Source organism: Amphiura filiformis, chromosome 16 (assembly GCF_039555335.1).
Source record: "Amphiura filiformis chromosome 16, Afil_fr2py, whole genome shotgun sequence".
In the NCBI taxonomy this organism is placed as follows: Eukaryota; Metazoa; Echinodermata; class Ophiuroidea; order Amphilepidida; family Amphiuridae; genus Amphiura; species Amphiura filiformis.
In genome coordinates this window covers 15,326,035-15,349,813 of record NC_092643.1, presented here as the reverse complement: position 1 = coordinate 15,349,813, position 23,779 = coordinate 15,326,035, and the positions used below count along the sequence as shown (strand labels likewise).

General features: G+C 36.6%; 1 protein-coding gene across 1 annotated transcript in view; it reads left to right on the top strand.

Annotated features, from left to right (window-relative positions):
- Nucleotides 1–734: 734 nt before the first annotated feature.
- Nucleotides 735–23,779, top strand: part of LOC140135619 (G patch domain-containing protein 1-like) — a 172,498-nt gene continuing 149,453 nt past the window's right edge. Inside the window, exons 1-11 of the mRNA XM_072157188.1 lie at nt 735–903; nt 3,926–4,057; nt 5,372–5,457; nt 6,999–7,150; nt 9,665–9,774; nt 11,033–11,298; nt 12,366–12,507; nt 13,629–13,687; nt 17,197–17,356; nt 18,406–18,672; nt 20,163–20,338. Coding sequence (XP_072013289.1) covers nt 837–903; nt 3,926–4,057; nt 5,372–5,457; nt 6,999–7,150; nt 9,665–9,774; nt 11,033–11,298; nt 12,366–12,507; nt 13,629–13,687; nt 17,197–17,356; nt 18,406–18,672; nt 20,163–20,338 — 1,617 coding nt within the window. The 5' untranslated portion in view covers nt 735–836. The remainder of the gene's footprint in view (nt 904–3,925; nt 4,058–5,371; nt 5,458–6,998; nt 7,151–9,664; nt 9,775–11,032; nt 11,299–12,365; nt 12,508–13,628; nt 13,688–17,196; nt 17,357–18,405; nt 18,673–20,162; nt 20,339–23,779) is intronic.

Genomic DNA, 23,779 nt, shown 5'->3' with positions numbered 1-23,779 from the left:
CAATGTTTTTGAAAACATGACATGTCAGAGAAATAATTAGTTTTTCAGAAAATCTATGGCAGCCAAATGCCCAATAATGAAAGAAACTTAATTCATTAGAAAATCTCAGTTAATCAGAAAACCTGAGACGAAAATATCTAAAGGTAGGCCTATGTTCGTCTCATCTCAGAGAAAAACTAAGATTATCAGAAACATTAATTTTATCAGAAAACCTCTCACGGTCTATTACAAAAACAAATGCTTCCAAAACATTTTTAATATTAGAAAACTCTGTTTATACATTTTAAATATTAATTAGAATTAGTGTTATGTTATTCACATAAAACTAAGTTTTTACTGATAAACATTGCCCCCCCCCCAAAAAAAATGTTTTTATAACAGCTTATAACATTGTGTTTTAAAAATACAATGTTTAGGCCTATATGGGCCCCACTACATAGTTTTTTTCGGGAGGTTTTTAGAGCAATGTTTATAAACAAAATGTTTATAAAAACATTATTTTTTTAGAAAAATAAACATTGTTTCAGTAAAAACGTTAGTTTTATGAGAAAAACCGCTAGAAGAAAAACAATGTTATCATGTTGTGTCTTTTGGCAAGACAAAATGCTCAGAAAATATGAGTGAAATTAGAGTGAAATGCTAGTGAGGGAAATCCCCGTGTGGGATTTTGCGCCCAAATATCGCCCAAAACATTGTCGCAAAAACCTTCCTCTAAGCAACGGTAAAAAAAGCTATCCAACTCTGAGCAGTGCTAAAAAGTAAGCAACTCTGTGTACAAAAACGATACGGAGAACACACATTTTGTGCAGTTTTTGTCCTTTTTAACCTTCTTGATCATGGCAGAGAGCTCAGATGAAGAAGATTTTGTTAGCTATGGTACTGCACTTGAGCCGCTTGACGAAGGTAGGGCTTGATAAAGTGTAATTTGACCCATTTCCAATGTCACAGTCACGGAGGAGCCAAATTCGGAATACTTTACACGTACACATGCACATCATAAATAAGGCTGTCCTAAATATGATATAAGGTTAAGCCAAGTAAGAAATAAGCTTACCCTCCTCCTAAAAAGTGCAAACATTGCATGAACGAAGATAGACACACTGTGTTTGTGCATATGTGCCGGTTCATTAGTACAACAAGGAACTTATACGAGTCGATGTCCTCATTCACAAACTGATAGTCCGTATCTGTCCATCGTATAAGGTAGATGTATGCTAGGTGAATTCAAATTTGCCACCAAACTGCATCATTTTACATATCAAATTAAAGCCCTTGAGTAAAGAAAGCCAAAACTGAAAACATTTTTGTCATCGACATAGCACTTTCCGTAACAAAGTTACATCTTGTCAAAGATTGACTTTCATCAAAAAGATTCAGCTAGCAAAATTCCCCAAAAGCGGCATTTAGGGGTGTTTCTAGATCTTAGTCTTATGGCGATAGCAGCTTTTTTAATGGAACTGCTATCAAAATCCTCTAAAATTCCATGTGCGACTTGATTATCACCATAAAAATCATATATTTGGGTCAAGTGAAGTATAGAAAACATATTTATGTAGGTTTCCTTCACCGACCTATTCTTGAAAAAAATTCAAATTTCTATGTAAATATGCATTGTGTTTGGGCCCCGGTCTCGGCGAATTTCGCTGACTAGCAAATGTGTTAACTAACGTTTGCCTGGGATACCTATATAGGTTATTGCCGTACGATAATGTGCTGAAGGAATATTACACAGTCAAGAATAGGCTCCGTCATTTTTGTGTTATGATCCCTCCCAGTCTCCCAAAACATCAAAACATCAAAAGCGTTGCACGTTTATTTACTTAAGACTGTCCTTTTCATATAACGCATGACAAAGTAGGGCCAAGCTACCTAGAAATGGTCAAATTTTGGCAAGAAATATCTCTGTGTAATCCTATCATGCCTATGCAAGTCCCATATCACATCGTTATCGGCGATCGAGGTTTTTTTTTTTCTGAAGTTTGGCTGGTACCCACCAGCGTCGTGCATGTGACGTGACACAGCTAAAATAAATAGACCGCAAATCGGGGATCATTAAAACGTCAACAACTTTCAAAACACAGAAAGCAGTTAACTTAATGGCGAGCGGTCCGAATTTTGAGCCATACAAGTTTACGTGGTGAACTAGCCGGTTCATAGTTTACTGCCAGGCGATCTTTTCTTTTAGACCACCCTAATGCGGGTTACTACCCTGCCGCTTGCCGCTGAGCGGCGTGGCGCACACGCATTGCAGACAAACAGACACAATAAAGGCTTGTGATTGGTTGAAACGCCCTGCCGCTTGCCGCAGCGGCAAGCGGCAGGAAAGTATGCTGGAGGCTTAAGGTTAAAATTATGAATTTATCAAATTAAACTTTCGCATCATTCAAGGTTAAACATGTTCTTAGCTTTACAAACATACCTTTTATTTCATCAAACAAGCTTTATTTTGTTCCAAAATCCAAAACTTTCGCATAGCACGAGCGCTTCAAGATGTACACTCGTTTTGACAGTGAGATACATGTACGCTCACGTATCAAGCATTTTCAAGCGTGTTTGACAGTATTTTACTGCATGGCGCAATTTTGCATAAAGATGCATATGGCGAATTTCTCGAAAAACACAATGTATTTTTCTTTTTAAAATTCCCTATTTCACAAATTCTTTGCCACTTTCCATCTGATCATCTTTTTATCAAGTGATGTTGATTTTATGAAGGTATGTTTCTTGCTTTTGTGATCATTTTTAAATTGTTTTTTGAGATAAAAACTTCCTAGCAGAATAGCCATTTTCACTTGTTTTCAAAAAGTTGTTTTAATTACCTTGTACTTTAACATTTATCGAAGTCCTGCCCTCCTTCCAATATATTAAACCTTGGCTTCAAAGTGTTTGGCAACTGTTAAACCTTGATGCAAAAGTAAACCTTGATGCAAAAGTACGGTAATAATTTAGTCCTTGGTCTAAAAGAAAAGATCGCCACTGTTTGCTGATGGATCCCAGTTTCAATACCGTAATTGAAACTTCCGGCTCCGACGGCGACCGGGAGTTCCAACAAGTGCTGTGTATATAAATGTATTTAATGTGCATTCACATACATACTTAGTTGTCGGTACAAAGAAATCGTTGCTCCAAAAATGATTGCAAATTACACATTTGTAATCATTTTTCACTACAAAATATGATATGAAAACACAGGTGAGCATGTATGAACATATATGTGATAATGTGATGCGATCAAGCAAAATCAGTCGGAACTCAGAAATATTGATTTTGAGATATAGCCAGACAAAGGTAATATTTCCTTTTGTTTCCTTTTGTTTTGGAAACTCTTTAATTGCTCATATCTTTGGAATTTGTTGCTCAATTGCTGCACAATACAGCTTTGCAAAGGCTTTTTTCTATTATATAAGAAAATCAAAACTTAATATGTCAGAGTTCCGACTGATTTTGCTTGATCGCATCACATATGGAGAGGTCAAACAGGTTGTTAATTATTGTCAAAACATTAACACTGAAGATACCCTATGGCACTTGCTAGTTGCTACTACTAGAGAACAAGTCCTCAAACGTTTGAAATTTGTAGTTACTACAACTGGATGGATCCTGGCATTATAATCAAGTAGAAGTAGAAATAGTTACGATCCCCACCATTATTCCTGTGCCCAACATTTCCTAGGATTAAAGGGGTAAGGGAAGCATTGAATATAGTGCACAAAGTCTCATTTTTGTGTGTGTTTTTTCTTAACACAATAAATGCTTTCCTGCCTTTCTTGAGTCATGCATTTAAAAAAAAATGCAATATGGCACATGCATTGATACATTAGTTATTTGAACTATTGTAACAAAATCATACCACCAGGGTCATACATGTATAACGATTTCAGAAATAAAAGTATACTTATTTACTGCTTATACAAACTATTTACAGATGAAGTAAGACGGAAACCAGTGTCATTGGAAGATCAGGTTGTGAAAGATAAAGAAGGCAGACGTCGCTTTCATGGAGCATTCACAGGAGGCTTCTCAGCGGGATATTTCAACACCGTTGGAACCAAAGAAGGTACTATAATAAGAGGGCTGGTATTTATACAAGTATTTAAGGGGCCTAAATAACTTTGATACCTGGATATTTTGTCCAAAAATAAAATATAAATTTAGGATTTATATAGCACCTTTTTCGAGATCTTGAAGGATTCAAAGCCCTGCAATTTCGCTGCCGGTGAATCATCACAATCAGATCCCATCAACTAGGCCAGTTACAGCCAAACCTGGCGAGACCTATCCGCACTTAGATTGTAATGTCCAACAATTTTCTGTGTAGCTCCCCAAATTCCATTGGGTGAAGGAAGTTTTTATGATGACCAAACAACTAATCACCAATTTTTTTTAAAGCAGGAGATAACCGGAGATCCCCGAGAAAACCATCTCGCTCTCCAAAATAAGAGGAGCATAATTATCATTCACTGTGTTTTGTAAAAACACATTATATGCACAACGCACAAAACTAACCTAAAAATATATAATTTATCATGGAAATCTTGTTATTGTAGATTTTTTGTTACTGATGTTCTTCATTAATTAATTGATTAATTATTTACATCCATGGGATTGGGTACTTTTACTGCTCTACCTGGATGATTGAAAACATTAAGAAATGTTTTAATGAAGGTTCAAAAACTGTACTTTTATCAAAATATCAATGGAATTGACCAAGAAGTATTATATCACTCATACATAATTTCTAGACAATTTATTGGTTGATTACCATTTATCATTTTTACCATCACCCTCTCCGTGTGATAGTCTTTACCATCATAGTGCCTGCCGTAGTACGCCTGCGCCAAGCCGTGCGCTGACTCTTAGACTCGCCGATTTAGTTATGGGGTGGATCCCAAAATGTGAAGTATATCACGACAAAATATGGTGTTATGTTGATGAAAAAATGTATTTCCTACGTTGAATAGTATTTTAGTAATAGAATTTATGTATGAGTGATATAAAACAAATATTAACTGTCTTAAATTTGTGTAATGGTGAAATATAATCACTCGGTGAAAGATGTATTGTTCCCTTCCACTTGCCGTTCCGGCTCGTGGAATGGAACAATCCGTCTTTCACTTCGTGACTATATTTCGATCATCACACTCATAGACAGTTAATATTTGTATACCATCAAACATGCAAATTTCATTGATACCGGTAATAAAGCAATGAAGATTTTGGTTGTTTTCACTTCAGGCTCAACAATATAAGATTTGAAGATATGTAATATTTGTTTGAATGCATTAAAAAGGTACACATTAAAATGACTAGATATATACTAGATGTTCCCTTGAAAATGTTGATGTTATTTGTGGCATATTTTTCTCTTTAGGATGGACACCATCAACTTTTGTGTCATCAAGAGGTCAGCGAGCCCAGCAATCTCGACAAAATGCTGAAGATTTTATGGATGAAGATGTAAGACGAATGATTTAATGATACTGCGTTCTTATTCAAATTTTTGTTAATATCATATCACAATGAACTAATGAGTATGATACTTAATTCTTAACAAAGCAGGAATGAAAGAAGCCAAACTTTTTAATTTTAAGGTTGTCTATTTAAAATTTCTAGGGTTCATAAACTGTGACACTATGTGCACAATGGAAGCAAACAATACAACTCACTCATTTTTATATCCCCTGCAAACTAATTGGGATGCAATAGCATTTTCCTGTGTGTGTATGCTCATACATGTTTATTAGTAATTTGGTATGCATTATTAGGCCCCCCCAAATGTTTGGTTGCCCTCAGCGACCGACCAAAAATTCGAAATCTTGGGTCAGGTTTTTTTTTCAATCACTTTTTTAGAAGAAACCTTAAATTTGAACATTATGGACATATTTGTTATTCACTCATTTTATTTATTAAATGCATATGATTAAAAACAAGAAGTATTTCCAAGAATCGACCTACCGACCCTCCAAATTTTTGTCTTGGAAGGGCAATCAAACATTTTTTTGCCTTATGTTTGACTTAGTGTTTTCTACTCTTATTCTCCTAAATCAGGGGTTCTCACATTCTTTAGAGCTAAATAAACCATAGTTTCTTATGTTTTCCCTTACATTTTTGAGTTGACCAAGGCCCAAATATCGGTAGTTGGTGCACTGGGCTTGTTGAGAACCTCTGTCCTAAATATATCTTGTCACTGGTGACTCTTTACTGTACAATTAAGGGCTCTGGTAGCAGCGTTTGGACAGTATTTTTTGTGGGACATGAGAGCAAATCAGACATGTATATTGAATTGCATTCTGAATACGAAGAATGTCCTTCTAATAACAAATAATTTTGATTTTTTGAAATTCGCTAAATACACATTTTATGGCAAATGATTAAAAATTTATATTTTTGGTATTTAGTAGTCCTCAAAGTAAACTTTATCTCTAATGATATGTACTTAAAGTATATGTAGCTGGGATGAAAAGCCGACGATCAATTCACCTTTTGTATTGAAGGTATGGATTTTTTTTTACAAAAACACCAACAAATTTTAAGTCTTTTGGGGAAACAAATGTATATCTCCAATATGAAATGTCAAAATTTTCAATTGATCATTGGCTTTTCATCCCAGCTACATACACTAAAAGTACACATCATTAGATTTATAAAGTTTACTTTGAGGACTGTTATATATCAAATTTGTCATAAAACTTGTATTTTATCTTGAATTTCAAAAAATTATTTTGTATCAGAAGGACATTCCTCATATTCAGAATACAATTTTAATAATATACAACAAATTTCTTGAGTGCATCATGCAATTAAGCCTCTGTGCACTTTATTAGAGCCTGCATACATTTCAATATCCTTCACAAAACTTTGTGGAAAAGATCAGCAATAGATTCCATAAATTTACCAGGTATTGCAATGTCACACACAATGCTTTATCATTCCTTACCCATATTTGACAATTGCTAAAGTCACTCATGATCATAATCAACCATATGTTTTATGAACAGGATTTGGGAGATTTTGGTATTGCACCTCGCAAGATAGTAACTTCCAAAGATTTCAGCAATGAAGATAAAACCAGGAAAAGGCAAATGGCATATGTACAACACCATGCAATACCAGGGGAACCACCACTACCTGATCTTATTGTGCCATCACAGTGAGTTTATTCGCCGATTGCAGGGTCATCTTAAAACGAGAATCTACTCGTAAAGTGTGTGCTGTATGTGCGTACACCTGTCAAATGCATGTTTTAATACCGCGTACCATTTGCAAAATCCTGGCGTGTTGCTAGAAAAGTGGGGGAAACAAAAATGCCCATTTTGCATATGCGTTTGCAGGGAGAACCTGGTTACAGTTTTGGTAGAAAGATGGTGGATCCGTGCAAAAGGCGAATACTATTGTTGATTCAAAAAGCAAATTTAAGTTGTCTGCTACAATTATGAGTTAATACTGTTCAGGGCTACGAAATCACCGGTATCGTGGTACCATGCGTTCCCAGAAAAAAATTCATAGTCATGCAAAAAAAAAACAAGACGGTAAAAATATTTTTTATATCCTAATCATTTAATACCATTTTCCTTCAGATCTGAAAATATTCTGTGAAAACCACCTCTTGTAAAATATATTTCTGCGAACTTTGAGAGCTTTTGAGGATAGCTCATAGCTGATCAATAAAATATTTGTAAACAAAATATGAAAATAAACAGATGCCTTTTAATTTGTTGATTTTAAATTTTGTATGGCTCGATCCACTGTAGTCTCCTTATGCGTCAACAAGAGCTCCAGACCAGGCGACCAGACCAGACCGCTGGGGTCCCAGAAAGTAAATGCGGTGAGAGTCTAACTGGCGTCTTGTTTTTCAAGGGTTCATACCACTAAATCCGCTCAACTTTGCATAAAAATTGTGCAAAATCGATACAATATTAACAATTTTAGTGTTGAAAATTATGTTTGCTAGAACTTGTGAATGTGATCTCTACAAATTTGAAATGAAAACTCGATAATTTGAGTGATATTTACGATTATGTGCGCATGAACAGGCGTGGTCAAAACATGGTTAGCAGTCGGATGTCACGTAGGAAAATCTGGCCTTTTATATGGCGCTAATTTTCTCAAAAGTAGACCTAAATTCCGTAAATAAATTCATCAGGATTATCCATAATTCATAATTTGCAAATGTTCTTGTGTACAAATCCAAAAGTATTTCGGTATAAAGATCTTAAAGGAGGATTTCGTGATCCTAGCATCCTCTTTTTATGACATTTTCAGCAGATATTCACGAAAAAAGCTTATTCCCAAAATTTCAGTTGCTTCCGATTTTGCGTTTGCGAGTTATGCATGATTATGTGTATTACACTGCTCCATAGGCCACTGTGTGTAATTTCGTTCTGGTGCACCAGAACGAAATTCAAATTTGACGATACTTTTGCTAAACGAAATAATCTACAAGAAATTTTAGGTACATAAACATCATGTAGCCAATGCCCTTTAAACATACCTCAATGACGTTTCGTACTACACTGTATAGTACTTTCTCATTGACTGATTTTTTTTTTTCATATTTGAATTTTGATGTTTGGTATAAATTTTTGCAACCTGCTTGTAATTCGTAGTTTCGTACAACGGCCGGCCCCTGCCTGGACCCGCTGGGGCTTCGCCCTGGACCCCACCCGTTCTTACTCGCGCTCCGAATCCGTGCTGGCAGAAAATATTCCAAACAGCACTTCATGTTCCCAGAAAGGGAATTATTTTCCGCTGCCCTGATACTGTTTTTGATTCATAAATCAAAATGTTGTCTACTGTGATGCTTTTCGAAGGTTGTCGAACTGTGAAATAGATTTTAAATTGTTCCTCCCAGCCCATTTCAAAATATGTTATGTTATTGATCTCCTAATAAAGAAGTACTTACATTGCACATAATTTATTTCCCTTGGGTATCTAGACCAGTGCTCCTATCACTGAGCTCTCAAGGAAGCCAATGGCATCGAAATATCATAGTACAGGCATACTATATAGGCCCAAGGTTCCAAATCATACTTCTCCCGCTTCTCATGCAACAAGCATAAGGAGAAATAATATTTTATCGATTTTAGCAAAATAATAAGAGAAAATATGGCGGCGAAGAGTTACGTAGTGCTCGAGGTTAATGGATTCGAATTGATGACTTAACTTCCCAAGTGCTGTTTTATGTATAATATTACAGTCCAACCTCTTTTCTAAGGCCATGATGGGACGAAGCATTGTCAGGATAAGTGAAAAATCCGGATAAGTGAAGTATATGTAATTCTGCATTGACTGTCCCAAGTACTGAAATTGTGACAACAAAAGATTGTTTAAACATGGTGTAATAACACTGAAAGATGGCTTAAATGCAACATAGATATGTCATTCTAAGCATTCAGAGCATGGAATTAAGGTGTTAAATCATCAAAAACATTTGCTTAAAAAGTTACCTTTTTCAGAGTCATCATTGAGCAGCGACGTAGCTTGCGACACCATCACGGCGTCTTCTGTCAAACATGACAGAGTCCAATATCAGTATCCATGCTGCCATCAAAAACATGTTTGCCTGTGAAGATTTCACAGCCGGACAACAGAGAGATCCATATAAAAGAGGTCCGGATAAGAGAGGTTGGACTGTATCAACATTTCTGTATGTTTAACTTTGCAGAGAATCTATTGGAGTGCAACTTCTCAAGAAAATGGGTTGGAAAGAGGGTCAAGGAGTTGGACCTAAAGCTAGACGCAACATTAGAGCAAAAGCCAATCAGAGTATGCCAGGTAAATTGTGGGTTGTTGTGTACATTTTTTAAATGTTCTACACTGTAGTGAAAAGAATTGTGGTAAGGGGACCAAAAAATCACCATTTTATGGGCGGATGGACTTCTCATGTAGAGACAGACTTCTCAATAGGGTCAGTCGGTCTGGAATTTTTTTTTCCTGGAGGCTAAAATGACCCTAAAATATCACTGAAAACTTAACAAATCTTCAAATTTTCAAAAATGTTCTGTCAATATCAATAAATTTTGGCCAAAAACAGCTTTTTACATGGAAAAAATCTCCTAAAACTCAAAATCTGGGTCGGTTGAGCCTGTAAAACAAGGTTGTTTTGTCCCCTTAGATTTAATTATAGGGATTTGTGACATTATAGCATTAAATATTTAAAACCAAACAGTACTTTATGTAAATAACTATTTAGATGAATAGGCACTAGGTAGTGGTATATTTTAACTTTGGTAGGCTTAGCCCACAGGGCAAGGCCCTAACTGTCTCATCTATCTCTGATACTAGGGAAGAACTAGCAAAAGAAACGTTTGAAACTGTTGCTTGAATATGGTGTTAATATGCATGCATTAGGATATTGCAGTTTACATCCATACACCCCCTGTGGAAGACATGATCTTAATCTTCCACACTGGGAGTGTGAATTTTAAACGGAGTCACCCATTCAGGTAACCCCATTTGAAAATCACACTCCCTGTGTGGGAGATTAAGGTCATGTCTTCCACAGGGGGTGTATGGATTACAACTGGAATAGCTCATTATGGACTCATCACATTAATGTTGTCAATCAAAAAACAGGGTTAGTAAAAACTTTTTGGCTTCCCAAAGTAAAATGTTATATGTATGCAAAATGTGTCAATTTCATAAAAGTTTTGCATAACAAGGAAAGTCATGTATGACATACACTAACTGCATCCCCCAATATGACAGTTATTGCATAAAATCTTGAAACATAACCAGAAAGTGCAAGTTTTCCCATTTAGATACAGTGTTGTTTTTACTGTTGCTTCACTGAGGAAGATGCAATATACTTCAGCTGCCTAACCCACCCATGAATGAAGAAGTACTAAAAATGCAGACATTTGCTCTCTGAGAGCGATATAATTCTTGATTTTTCCCGGCCAGTACCATCAGATTTATGTTGAAGTGTGTTTTTACCATCAGGTGATATGATGAAGTGAATACCATTCCTTATAACACTTGTTGTTTGTGCCTCAAATGGCTATTGTAAAATCCATCTGTCGTTACCTTACAGGCGTCAAACAATATGGATGTGCGCCACCACCAGCGCAGGGCAGCGATGACTCTGATGAGGCCGGTCTAGATAGCTTTGCTAGAGACTTCCTCTTTGCTCCAAAAGACAACCAAGAATTCTCATTCCGTGCTAAAGACGATTATCATGGCATTGGCTACCAAGGGCTGGACCCAAGTAGAGCTATCCTAGGGGGTGGTCATGTGAATTTATTTGGAGAGGATAAACAGAGCTATAGTAGGTCTGGAAAAAAAGGATTTAAGGGAGAGGTAGGTACTAGCCAAGGAAATTGGACTGAAGGAGAGCAAACTCTGTCATGTTTGTGTGTCAGTATGAAGGGCAAAATAGTAGACCTCCTGATTATTTTGCCATGCGCTTTTGCGCTAGGCAAACTTCTGATTTAAAGTGTCATCTTGTGAGGCATTATGTGTGTAGTGTGTTGTGCTGATAGTGCTGAGTGCTATGCTGGAAGTAGACTATTTTGATCTCCATCCGTGATGTCCATGCAATATATATCAAATTTACCGAATTGAGGCTTAAAACAAATTTATCATACCCAAGTGAAACAGAGTTAGACATAACTTTCCTGTTTATGCTTATGGAATTTTGATATTTTTGCTTCAAATTGTTGGGCTGATAGGCTGTACTAGGCAAATCCTAAAGTTTGAGCTAGTCTGTTGAAACTTTAATGTATTTAAATTTTGTAAGTTGGTCATATTTTGTCTATAATCTGTCTTGTCTCAAGTCGAGAGTAACACCATGTTGGATTTCGCAGTGGCAGATTCGAATTGGGAGCGCTAACCTATTCTGCGGGGCATATTCACACATGTAGAAGGGCAATTTGTCCATATGCTGGCAACACAACCGCATAAACACACTGATTCAAATCTACTACTATGAAATCCTACATGGCGTTATACTCTAAACTTGAGACAAGTCACATTGTAGGATAAAAATAACTTTGGCAGTGTCCATTGTCATCTACTGATCTAGTGATGGTGTGATATCATTAAATTAGATCTAATGCAGGCCTTGCAGTCTAGACTTTAAAGGCGAGTTTTCAATCACTCACTAGCATGATGCTAGGCCAGTGGTCGGATCACTCTCTAGGTCAGAAAGATCATTCGTACCAATATGAAACACTTGACTTTCGGCTAGCGATTGCAAGCAAGAGCAATCTCTCCCCTCAAATGACAAATGTAATGTTGGTATGGCTGTCTGCTCATCCACCTCACTTTATGTGTTAAAAAAATGCAGTAAAACAAATTTGATAAATTTAAATTTTTGATGCTGTTAATTATTGTTCATTCTTAAAATTTGAAATCTCATCTTGCAGGCCTTTGGGATTGGTGCATTTGAAGATGCAGATGATGATGTATATTCCTCAGATCACATGTCAAGGTATGATAGAGTCCTTGGTGGAGAGGAACCTGGAGATGGGAAATATGGATGGACTGCACCTAAACATCAGCAACGAGGTGGGTTATTGGTTCAGGTTAGGTCTCTATAACGATTCTGTGTATTTATCAGTAGGAGAAGCATGGCATACAAGGGTAGGAAAAAGTTTTTGAAATCACCCAGAAGTGAAGGAGCTATATTGATGAAATTTTGTTATTGTAATCACTGGTTCTTATGTACATTATGGTCCAAAAATTGGTTTCATAAGCATGTTTACTTTCTTTCCTGCAAGATGGAGAAAATTTAGGCATGCAGCGTGATTAAGTTCCTGAATTTGAAGGGTTATACATGTAGGCCTAAAATGCCCAGAAAATCTATAATGAAATGAAGGCTGTCTACGGTGATGATTGTCCGTCGTATGGCACTGTTGCTTTTTGAAAAAGGAATTTCCAAACTGGCCACATGTCCCTCACCGAGCCAAGAAGTGGACGTCCATCACTTGGCGATGATGCGGCCACAGTGAAGAAAGCAGAGGATCTTATCATGAAAAGGTTATGCGCTTACCGCCCATCTAGCACCACCTGTTAAGAAAGTAGACATATTTATGAGACCATATTTGGACCACAGACAAATTTTGATTGATATAGCTCCTTCACTTCTGGGTGATTTTAAAAACTTTTTGATACCCTTTCGTATGCTGTTTTTCTGCAACTTAAGCTCCTTAATATCATCAAATGACTAAATATGGGAGCTTAGGCCTAAAAATACATTTTTTTGTTTATGGTAATATGCAAGACCATTGTCTTGAAATTAGAAGAATAGTGGCATTAATAAGATGGAGTCATTTGACATTCCTGTGAAGAAAAATGGCAAACTACCCAACATTATTATAAATGTGTGTGAGTTAAATCTGTAAACAAATACAAAATATTTGAGAGTGTGTATGTTTAAACAAAATACAACAGGGGGAGGAAAAAACCTTTCCCCAGAAATGGAAATATGAGGGTGGGTCAGCAAGTCCTTCTGGTTAGGCTGATAAGCTACCTATGGCTAACTACATTTTAGGCCATGAATAATGCAATTGCAGCAATGAATTGTAAATACACAGTGTCCTAATTATCATAAGTTTGATTTATTTTGTGAACACCAATACACATGTGCATAAAATGGAATTAATGTTTAATAATGTTGTTTTTTTCAGGTTCAGAATCAACTGTGGAAGGGTTTAAGCTTAGTGATGAAGCAAAGAAAGCTAATAAGGTAGGGACAAGATAAAACCTTTGATCGTTTGAAGTTTGCATCACATGTATAGAGGTGAAGCACACTACATTTAAAGTTTGTTTGGCTTATAATAGGCGAAAAAATTTAGACTCATAACACCGTCTATTGATATAGAATGGCATGCACACAGTTGGGCACAGCACTAATGCTCGTTGTGCATTGCATAATGCATGACTAGCGAGCATGAGTTGAGACTTTATTGATGTGCGCAGTAACAAAAACCAAATAAATTTTACCTATTATAAAGCCAAAGAAACTTTTGTTTGGTCCTTGAAAATGCATTGTGTAGAGTCCAGGGTAAGAGCCATCAGTACCTGTTGGGGCACCATAGCACTATTGGACCAAACTAAATAAAAACTACAAAATGTAGCTTGAAATAAGAGAACAAACAGTTTTAACCACATCAGCCACATAAACTTATTTCTCAAGGCATCAAGGAGTGACAAACAGTCATAGACTAATACAGACTATTTTCCAAAAGTCAAAGTAGTCCCTGTTCATTGTATGCTGTGAATTTTCGCATATTCATGCATGCCATGTCTAACAATCACAGCAGCGTTGCATGCCTTTGCATATACACGATAGAGTGTTGCGTGCCTTCGTATGTACGCAAAAGACCAAAAGAGGTATCTGCATATGAACAATTGACCCTCATTATTGGTTGATGCTGATATTTTGACTGTTTGGTCTGTATCTCTTTAGTCCATGCATAAAGCATCAGTATTAAAATGAGAGGTTTGCACATGTAGCACTCATGCCTGTATCATAATATGCACTCTAAAGGAACATAGCATTTTTATGACATATTTCCATCGCTTGACCATAAAAGCAATTGCTGATATATCAATCAGAAGTCGCTGTATGCCCTAGCGTCATATCACATTCAAGGCAACTTTCTAGCGGAATCGCTAGCCATGACTGAATACATGTTTTACAATCAATACCAGCATCTGATAACTATCAATTTTTTGATGAACACTGTGATTTCTACAGGTAAATTAAGTAATTTTTGCTGGAACATCCGCATTGCGTCCTGGTCATCTTGTTAGTGCAGTATTTTTGGACCTCAAGAAGGCGTTTGATACTGTTTGTCATCCTATTCTTATTAGAAAGTTACAGAGTTTTAGTGTTGGGGGTCTGGAGCTTGATTGGTTCATCTCATATCTATCAAATAGAAAGCAAATTACTCAAATTGGCACTGCCATTTCAGATGTGGCTAGTGTAAATTATGGGGTGCCGCAGGGATCCATACTAGGCCCTCTTCTATTCACATTGTACATAAATAATCTGCCTGCTGTGGTTTCTCATTTGCCATGTAAAATCAATCTTTATGCAGATGACACTGCTGTTTTTTGTGCCGGTAAATCAGCTGTTGAAATTGCTAAAAATCTCACTGCATGCATGACTACAGTTGCAATTTGGATGGAAGAAAATGGACTTACTCTGAATGTATCAAAAACAAAATCCATGCTTTTTGGGTCTCATTTTAAACTAAATAAAGCTGCCCCTCTCAATGTATATATTAGAGATGCTCAAATTGAAACAGTGCCCTCTTTTAAATACCTTGGCTTACATTTTGATCAAACCCTATCCTGGAATGTTCATGTTGATAATGTTATTAAATCTGTGGTGAAATATATTGGGTTGTTCTACAGAATAAGAAAGTATCTGTCTCAGGAAAGTCTTACCATTTTACACAATTCCCTTTTATTGCCAAGAATTGATTACTGTGATATTGTATGGGGCAACTGCAGCAAGTATTTATGTGACAGAATAGAGCGCCTCCAAACAAGATCAGCCAGGGCTATTTTAAGGAAACCAATTCGCACAAGTAATGAGTATCTTCGTAAAAAGATGGGGTGGGAAACTTTGGAAAAGCGCAGAAATTACCATCTCAATCTTGCTGTTTTTAAATGTCTTTCTGAGCTGGTCCCAATGCTTTGTGCAATCATTTTTTCACTTGTAGGGAATTCACACACTCTCAATACTCGCTCAAGTGCTCACGGGAAAATTAGACCCATTAGGCCTTTTCTTGAATATGGCAGGCGCTCATTTCAATATAGGGGGGCTATTGCTTGGAATCAACTCCACAATTCAATCATTTCTCCGTTACCAACCAGTACTGGTGTTTTTAAATCAAGATTCTATCCAAAATAGTAGGTTTATTAATTTCTCTTGCTACCAAACATTGGTTTAAAAAATTTAGGCTCTTTTGTTTCAAAGTATTTTTTAAATAATAGGCATTGCAATGATTGTTACAAGATCAACTTTTGCCAAATTTCTTTTGTTTAAAATTTTTTTGCTGTTTGATTATTGTGTTCTATCCTACATTTTGTAGCCACTAAGTTTTTATCCATTTCCTTTGATTATATGAATGTAGTTTGTTGTATTTTGAAATCCTGATTTTAAATTATTATGCTGGCATAATGTTTTATCATTTTAAAATTTAAATTCTCATACTGCAATAAGAAATAATAATTTTGTCAATGTATTTGAAAATGTAGTCTAATTAATGCAATATAGTGTGTGCTATGTATTATTTTAATATTATTATTGTACCCAATTAATTTTGGTAATTCATGTAATTTAAGTTAATATAGTAAATTATTCTAAGTGTTTTGTAATTATTTATTTGTATTTTTGTATGTAATAACTGGGCCATATGGAAGAACAGGGGAATACTTAAATTTTCCTCTGAATATGGACGCAGTATACAGAAGAAATAAACAAACAAATAAAAAATACAATGTAAGGCATGTGTATGCTTTCTTCTGTACCACGCTGTGTGTTTATCGAGTAGCCACTAGCGTTATTCATAGCGTTTGAGCTTGGCCAAGAATTACTTAATTTACCTGTAGTATTATGTATTGAGCATTAGTGTGCATAATCTGTACAAGCATATTGGAATTGAAGTATGCAGGTTGCATGGTGAAACATGTCACAGGTGCACTATTTTCACTCTGTTGAAACAAGGTTGCATTTTAATACAAGTACCACAAGTTATTTCAATTAGAAAAATAAACACTATGACTCACTTACACTTTTGATATAAGATACCTATAAATATTTATTTAAAACTATGATTTTTGAAAATTAAAAGTATTCTTAATTGAAATATGTGGTGTGATCAAGCAAAATCAGTCTGAGGTCGGGCATATTCAATTTTACATGATTATATAAAGCATTTGAAAAGCTACATTTTGCCAGAAAACCCATTGAAATGAAACATTTAGTTCCAAAGATATGAACAGTTGAAGTGTTTCCAAAACAATATGCAACAAAAGAAATTATTGTCTTTGTTTGGCTATATCTCGAAATCAATATATCCGACTTACGACTGATTTTGCTTGATCACATCACATATAGCTGACTGTTCTAGTTAAAAGTGTTCTTGAAATATAGCTGACTGTTCCCCGCGGGTCAGTTGGAACAGATTTTCCCTGTTTTTATGTTCTAGTTTAAAATTCTTTTCATTCTTATTCTACCAGGTATTCCCACCTCCATCACTGCCAAGGAATTTCAGACCATTTCATAGTTTTGAGCCATCATCAAGTCCTCAGCCTCCTGGCAGTGATAACTTCAAGAGTAATCGATTCACACTCAGTGCCAAACAGAGGGCTGAGATGTTGGGAGAGGAACAGTTACCTGGTAAGATGTTTTATTTTTGGAAAAGTTGTGTAGCTTTGATTGAAATGACCTTTTTAAAGACAAAAATATGAATCAAATTCTGGACTCTCCAACGAGTGCTATCACACGCCTGGGATCCCACCATGAAACAATTTCCTCACTAATTACCATCATGTGACCAAACCATCAGTCAAGTCTCTGCACAGTCTGATGAGGACCCGGCGAACAGGTTGCAACGTTACTGAAAAAAATTGTTGGTGATTCCAGAATTTGATTCATATTTTGTGTATTTTCTACCACTGGATGATTCAAAACATTCATAATGACCCTTTTATGTTTATACATGTTTGTGACCATATTAGTTTTAACTTAGAGCAGTTACTCTAAAGGGTGGCCAAAATGTCAAGCTCTGGTCTGTTTGAAATTAACATTTGATTTAAATCTGGTCAACCAGACATACCTATTTTTGACGGACGAACCAACGTTGCGACTGAAACCTTCAGTCTTCAGCTGGGTTGTGATGCAAATGACCTTGAGTACCGGACACTTCCGGTATTGATGACAATCGACGAGGAATGTCCTTTATGAGCAGCGTTGGTTTGAGCGGGGTGTGAAAGAGGCTATCTGGGTGAGAGCGGAGCAACCATCTCTCAACTGTGGAGGAGGCGTCCGGGCCAAGCTGTCACACGGCTGGGACCGAATCATAAAGGACATTCCTCGTCGATTGTCATCAATACGGAAGTGTCCGGTACTCAAGGTCATTTGCATCACAACCCAGCTGAAGACTGAAGGTTTCAGTCGCAACGTTGGTTCGTCCGTCAAAAAATAGGTATGTCTAGTTGACCAGATTTAAATCAAATCTTAATTTCAACATACCCAGATGAATGAGAGTCTACACAGTCTGGTCTGTTTGGTCTCCCCACAGCATGATCTTGTTTTTACATTGGTATATTCAGTGAACTGAATATTTTGAAATGAATATCTCTTCCAGACCTGTTTAAGGGAGGGAATAGCTAACAGGGAAAATTAACACAGCAGCATTTACACAAGTTTCATATTATACTATACAGGTCAAAGTTCAGTGTTTGATATGATATCCAAAGAAGACAAGAACAAGTTAAAAGAAGCACAAAGTCAACAGAGAAAGCCATCATCAACATCTGCAGTTCCTCCAACAAGAGCAGCACCACCACCGCCACCTCCTGCAGGCATCCCTACTGCCAGTGACCCAAAATTCCAGTGGGGATCAGGAACAGGATTCCAGCCCTTTGCAAAAGATCCTGAGAAGCAGAGGAGATATGAGGCATTTCTAAACAGATCCAAAGGATCTAAAGCAGGCAAGATTTGAGAGTAAAGTAGATTGATACATGTTGTTACTGAATGAATTGAAGCAATTTTTTATGCATATGTGACCATCCACCACGAAGAGGTAGTAAAGTCGGCTCTAGGTCATTTTCTGTTTATTGCAGATTTTGAAAGAATACACTTTCAGCTTTAAAATGACACCTCAATCAGCTTCATCAGACATCTGGAAGTGAATTTATTGTTCATCAAAGGTCAAATTCCTAATATATTTTACATAGAAATCCATTACTGTTTTTGATTGTATCTGAGAATGGAAAATGCCAACTTTACGACCAGTTTGTGATGGATGGGCAGAAAATATAATTGCTAAGTGAATTGAGCTGGCATCAGACATTAAGAAGTTGAAAATATAAATGTAAATTTTCAAGAACATGCTAAGTTTTTAAAGACCTCACCAATTGTTTTAAGTTTTAAAGTGTGACTGTAAGTGATATTAATGTGGAAGCATTGAATACACAGGCCTTGAAATAAGGCGCATCATCAAGCCAAATGCCCTTAAAAGAATATGCAAGGGCCCCAGATTTTTTGGAGCTGCACATTTCGTACACAACATTTGTATCGACTTCATGAAGACATGCAAGGCATACAAACATGTGAAGACATTGCTCATATTCTACTGCCTGTTTGTAAGGACCTCATAATTTCTAGTACAGTGTGTTTCGTCTCAGGTTGAGAACAATGCTATGTTGGATTTCACGCTAACCTAATCTTGCTGGCGTATACACATGCGTAGAATTGTGATTTGTCTGTACACTGGCAACACAACTGGGAAATCAACTTTAGACGAGGCACCCTATTATAGTACTATAGTATTTTTTTGGAAGGAAATCTTATCCTATAAAGGTACATTTTTATCCACAATTTTCTGTCCAATTTTGGCCCCATAGGTCAAAATACTTGCATGGTTAATAATTGCAAATTATAAGCAGTGGAAAGAAATCAATGGTACCAATTACAAATATGAATGCATATAATTAAAGACAGAGATAAAAAGAATTTATCGCGTCTGATGTCACTGTCAATTACGATCCTTGATTGGTTTACACAGGTTAATCAGCGCGTAAAAGGAAGACCGATCTATCTGGTGCTGATCGGAGAAAAGGAATAGCAGCAAATGGTGAAAAATTACGTACTTTTTACTAGGCAAAAAGCAGCTTTTCTAGGCATTGTGGACATGGTGCCTTCGGTTAAGAAAGTTTCCTACTATAAAGACCTAACTTTTGAGATGGTTTGCATATCGAAAGGTGCAAAATTAACAATAAGGCGCCCGGTTATAAATGCGCATTCAGCAAGTCATCATCACGACACTTGTAAACAAACCGTGCTCGAGTTTGATTGACAGATGACGTCAGATGCGATAAATTCTCTTTATCTTTGTCTTTCATTATAGTAGTTACCAAATATATTTGCACAAACACCTTTGATTTATACAGCCATGTTACTAACATAGTTCACATTTTAGATTCTCACACAGATATTCCTGTTGGGAGTATGACAGAATGGGAAAGACACAGGGAAACTGAGGAGTTTACGAGAGCCGCTAATCTGTACCGCCCTCTATCTGGATTGATGGCGACACGATTTGTGACAGCTAAAAATACAGATGAGGATACTGTGGATGTGGCAGCAGAGGAAGGGGTAGGTGAAAAGCATAAAAAACAGAAAATGGCATTTTGCAACAACAGGCAAAATTTAAGCTTATTCGGATCTAATTTCCAATGTACATTTAACAAAATACACAAACCGATTAAATATTTCACTCAATTTACTTAAAATTGATCATTACTTGCCTTTAGGGGTCATATATTTGCAGTTTCATGACCTTTTTCTTTGGCGATGCTGGCGATTTCGCATGTGAATGGCCATTTTCGATTAGTTTTTCTAGATGGAAATATACTGGGTTTTTTTTTTCTACAGTGTTTTTAATATGAAAAAAATTGGATTTCCCTATAGAGTGGGTAGATTTTAATGGTTATCTTTAGAAAACGGAAAACAATACGGAATTTAACATTTACAAAACGGAGAACTTCAGACTCTAGGATAAGGAAAATACATTAGGGGCACGTTGGTGCAGCGGTACGGGGCCTGCCTTGTAATCGGTGGATTGCGAGTTCGAGCTGTGCCTTTGTGTTGTGCTCTTGGGCAAGGCACTTTACCTTATTTGCCTCTCTCTACCCAGGGGTGAAATTAGGAGCTGTTATGAATATTGTCCATTGAGCGCTGCCCAAAGGTATGAGCAGGCCTTTGGCATATATGGCAATTGACATATTCTAACGAAAGCGGAATAAATGTAAAGCGCTTTGGTGCATGTGCACATGTGAAAGGCGCTGTATGAATACCAACATTTATTTATAACAACAAAATTGTTTGCTTGGCCTTGTCTGACTGACTCTAAACTTGAGAATCAGGGAAATGGGTTTTACTGTACAAAAGATTACTTATTCTAATTTTGGTAAATGTCTCATTTAAGATAAACCATCACAATATGCTAATTAGGGTTAGGGGTTAAGCCCTAACCCAAACCCTAACCCTCCCTGACCCTAACCCTAATATTACCCCTAACTTCTAACTCTAATTAATGCCAATTAGGGTTAGGGATTAGGGGTTAAACCCAAACCCTAACCCTCCCTAACCCTATCCCTATCCCTAACCTTACCCCTAACCCCGAACCCCTAACCTAAATTAGCAAATCATAATGTTCTGTCTTAAAGGAAACATCTACCTTAATTTTGGAAATTCCATAAAAGATTTTTTCTTTCAGAATATTTGATATCTTGAGATTTTTTTAAACAGTTTTTTCCCACTTCTAAACTAATTTAAAACATAAATGAAGTGATAAAGTAAAGAAATATGCCAATGCACACCTAACAAATTAGTCTATTTTTTTTTAAATTAAACTAATTAGCCCTACACATATTTTGGCTATGACCTTTGAAAAACAAATGTATTTTAGCTTTTTTTTTTAATATTAAGCTAGTTAGGCCTATATAAATATGTACCAGATCATCTCTGGCTAGATTGATCTTCATCTAGACACATGACAGTAATTTTGTTCTTTTCTCTCTTTTCTCGTCAAGCAAGATAGCCATTGTCAAGCAAAATAATCTTTCCCATCCTCAGTTTTCTATTATTACTTATTTACCAAGCTATTATATATAATACTGAAATATTTCCATGTACTAGAAAACTGTAAAATAGAAAATGGCATTGAATCTTATTGTTTTCTATTGTCCATTTAAAGGATCAAAAGGATCGTGAATTTTAGCCAAGTATTGTGAAAAATGGGGTGTCGGAAATTTATATCATGGGCGCTGAAATATTTTGATACGGTCATTACTGTTGTCTGCAACAAATAGCTCCATGCCATCTCTTGACATTGCAATACCTGTTGGGTGTATAACATGTGTATAGTAACACATCCCAGGTAATCACCTTCAGCTGTGAACCTGTATACACCATTAGGATCACTCCAAGGATCACCATTGTTAGAGACAAATATCTCACCTGGTCTACAGCACACAAAACCAGGCTCCCATACTCTGACCTCTGCTGGAGGTTGGATGACCCTGACATTGCTGCCAGAGTAATCCATTAGCTGCAGGGATTTACCTTTAAATTCAGCATCTAAGAAGGAACCAACAATCTCTTTATTGGAGGCTGCCAGGTGGTATGGCTCGGATTGTGTTGCAAACTTAGAGATTAGAGAACCATCAGCATTGTGGATGGATATGGTGTTACCTGTCTGCCCTACAATGATTTTTCCATCTGAATCTATAGCTACTGAATTAACATTATCTGACTTGTTATTTACATTGGTGATAGGAGTAGTGTTCACCTGTTTACCAGCACTGTCAATAAGATTTATTTTGCATTTATTAACTGGGCAAATTACATACATTTCACCTAGTGTAACAGCAGCATCCACAGCACCAGCATAGAGTGTACATTTGACTTGACCTTCCCTTGAGAAGACCTTAGCCCCCTTTTCCCAGCCGCATACTACAACATCACCTTCTTTATTAATATCAAGTCCATATGGCCTATCACAGTTTCCAGTACAAAACTGTCCAACCAGTTCCCATTCTTCTCCCAGTGCTAGTGTTCCATGCTTCAATAGCTGCCCTATGTTTGGAATAGATGGAGTAGCTGCCTTGAACTTCACATAACCAAGAGACTTGTCTACCGCTTCTGGCTGGGACGTGGAAAGCTTCTGAAGTTGTGAAGACAGGGTAGCATGAGTGGATATGATTTCAAATTCTGATTCTGACTCAAGGACTCTGGTAGTGTCTTTTGTAGTTTTTTGAATATCTTTCATTGTTGACTCCAGGGTTGTCTGCTTCTGGCCAAGTAGTTTTATTCTTTCCTGCTTAATTTGATCCATCTTTTCTTTAAATTCTTTCACTCTCTTCTTCACAAGGTCAATGCACTCTTGTTCTATCCTCTCAAGTGAGTCCATAGCTATTTGTGAATAGATTTCAAGTTCTGCCCTCACATTTGTTGTAGCATTCGCAGCTTCCTGGAACTGCTTCAAAGTGTCATCACTCTGCCTTATCAAGTCCTTTAACTCATCTGAGTGATTTTGGGCTGCTCTCTTGAGGCTAACACGAGTATGCTGAGTAGGACATTCATTGAATATTACACAATCCCTGCATAGTGCTCTTTTCTCAGTTTCACAGAAGTATTCATACAACTTGCCGTGGACATTACAGTGCCTATTTTGCTCTTCTTTTGTAAGATTCACTTTGCCAGCAAGGATGTCTTCCATGGTGATCACTTTGTGGTCTTTCAGAGCTTTGATGGTCTTATGGGAGGCATAGCATGTATCACAGAGGTATTCTTTGCAGTCAACACATCTGACTTTAGCTTTGTTACCAGAAGCATTGCAGTTGCTGCATGTAGTTTCATTGTTTGGTATTTGAGCCTAAATGAGTAACACAGAAAAAGGCATTGTCATAATTTTGCTACATTTATATCAAATGAACAGTCTGTTTATATATATATCAATTTTACAAACGCATCAGACGACGGCGATGATAATGATTATAATGATGATGATTTTGATGATGATGATAATGATGA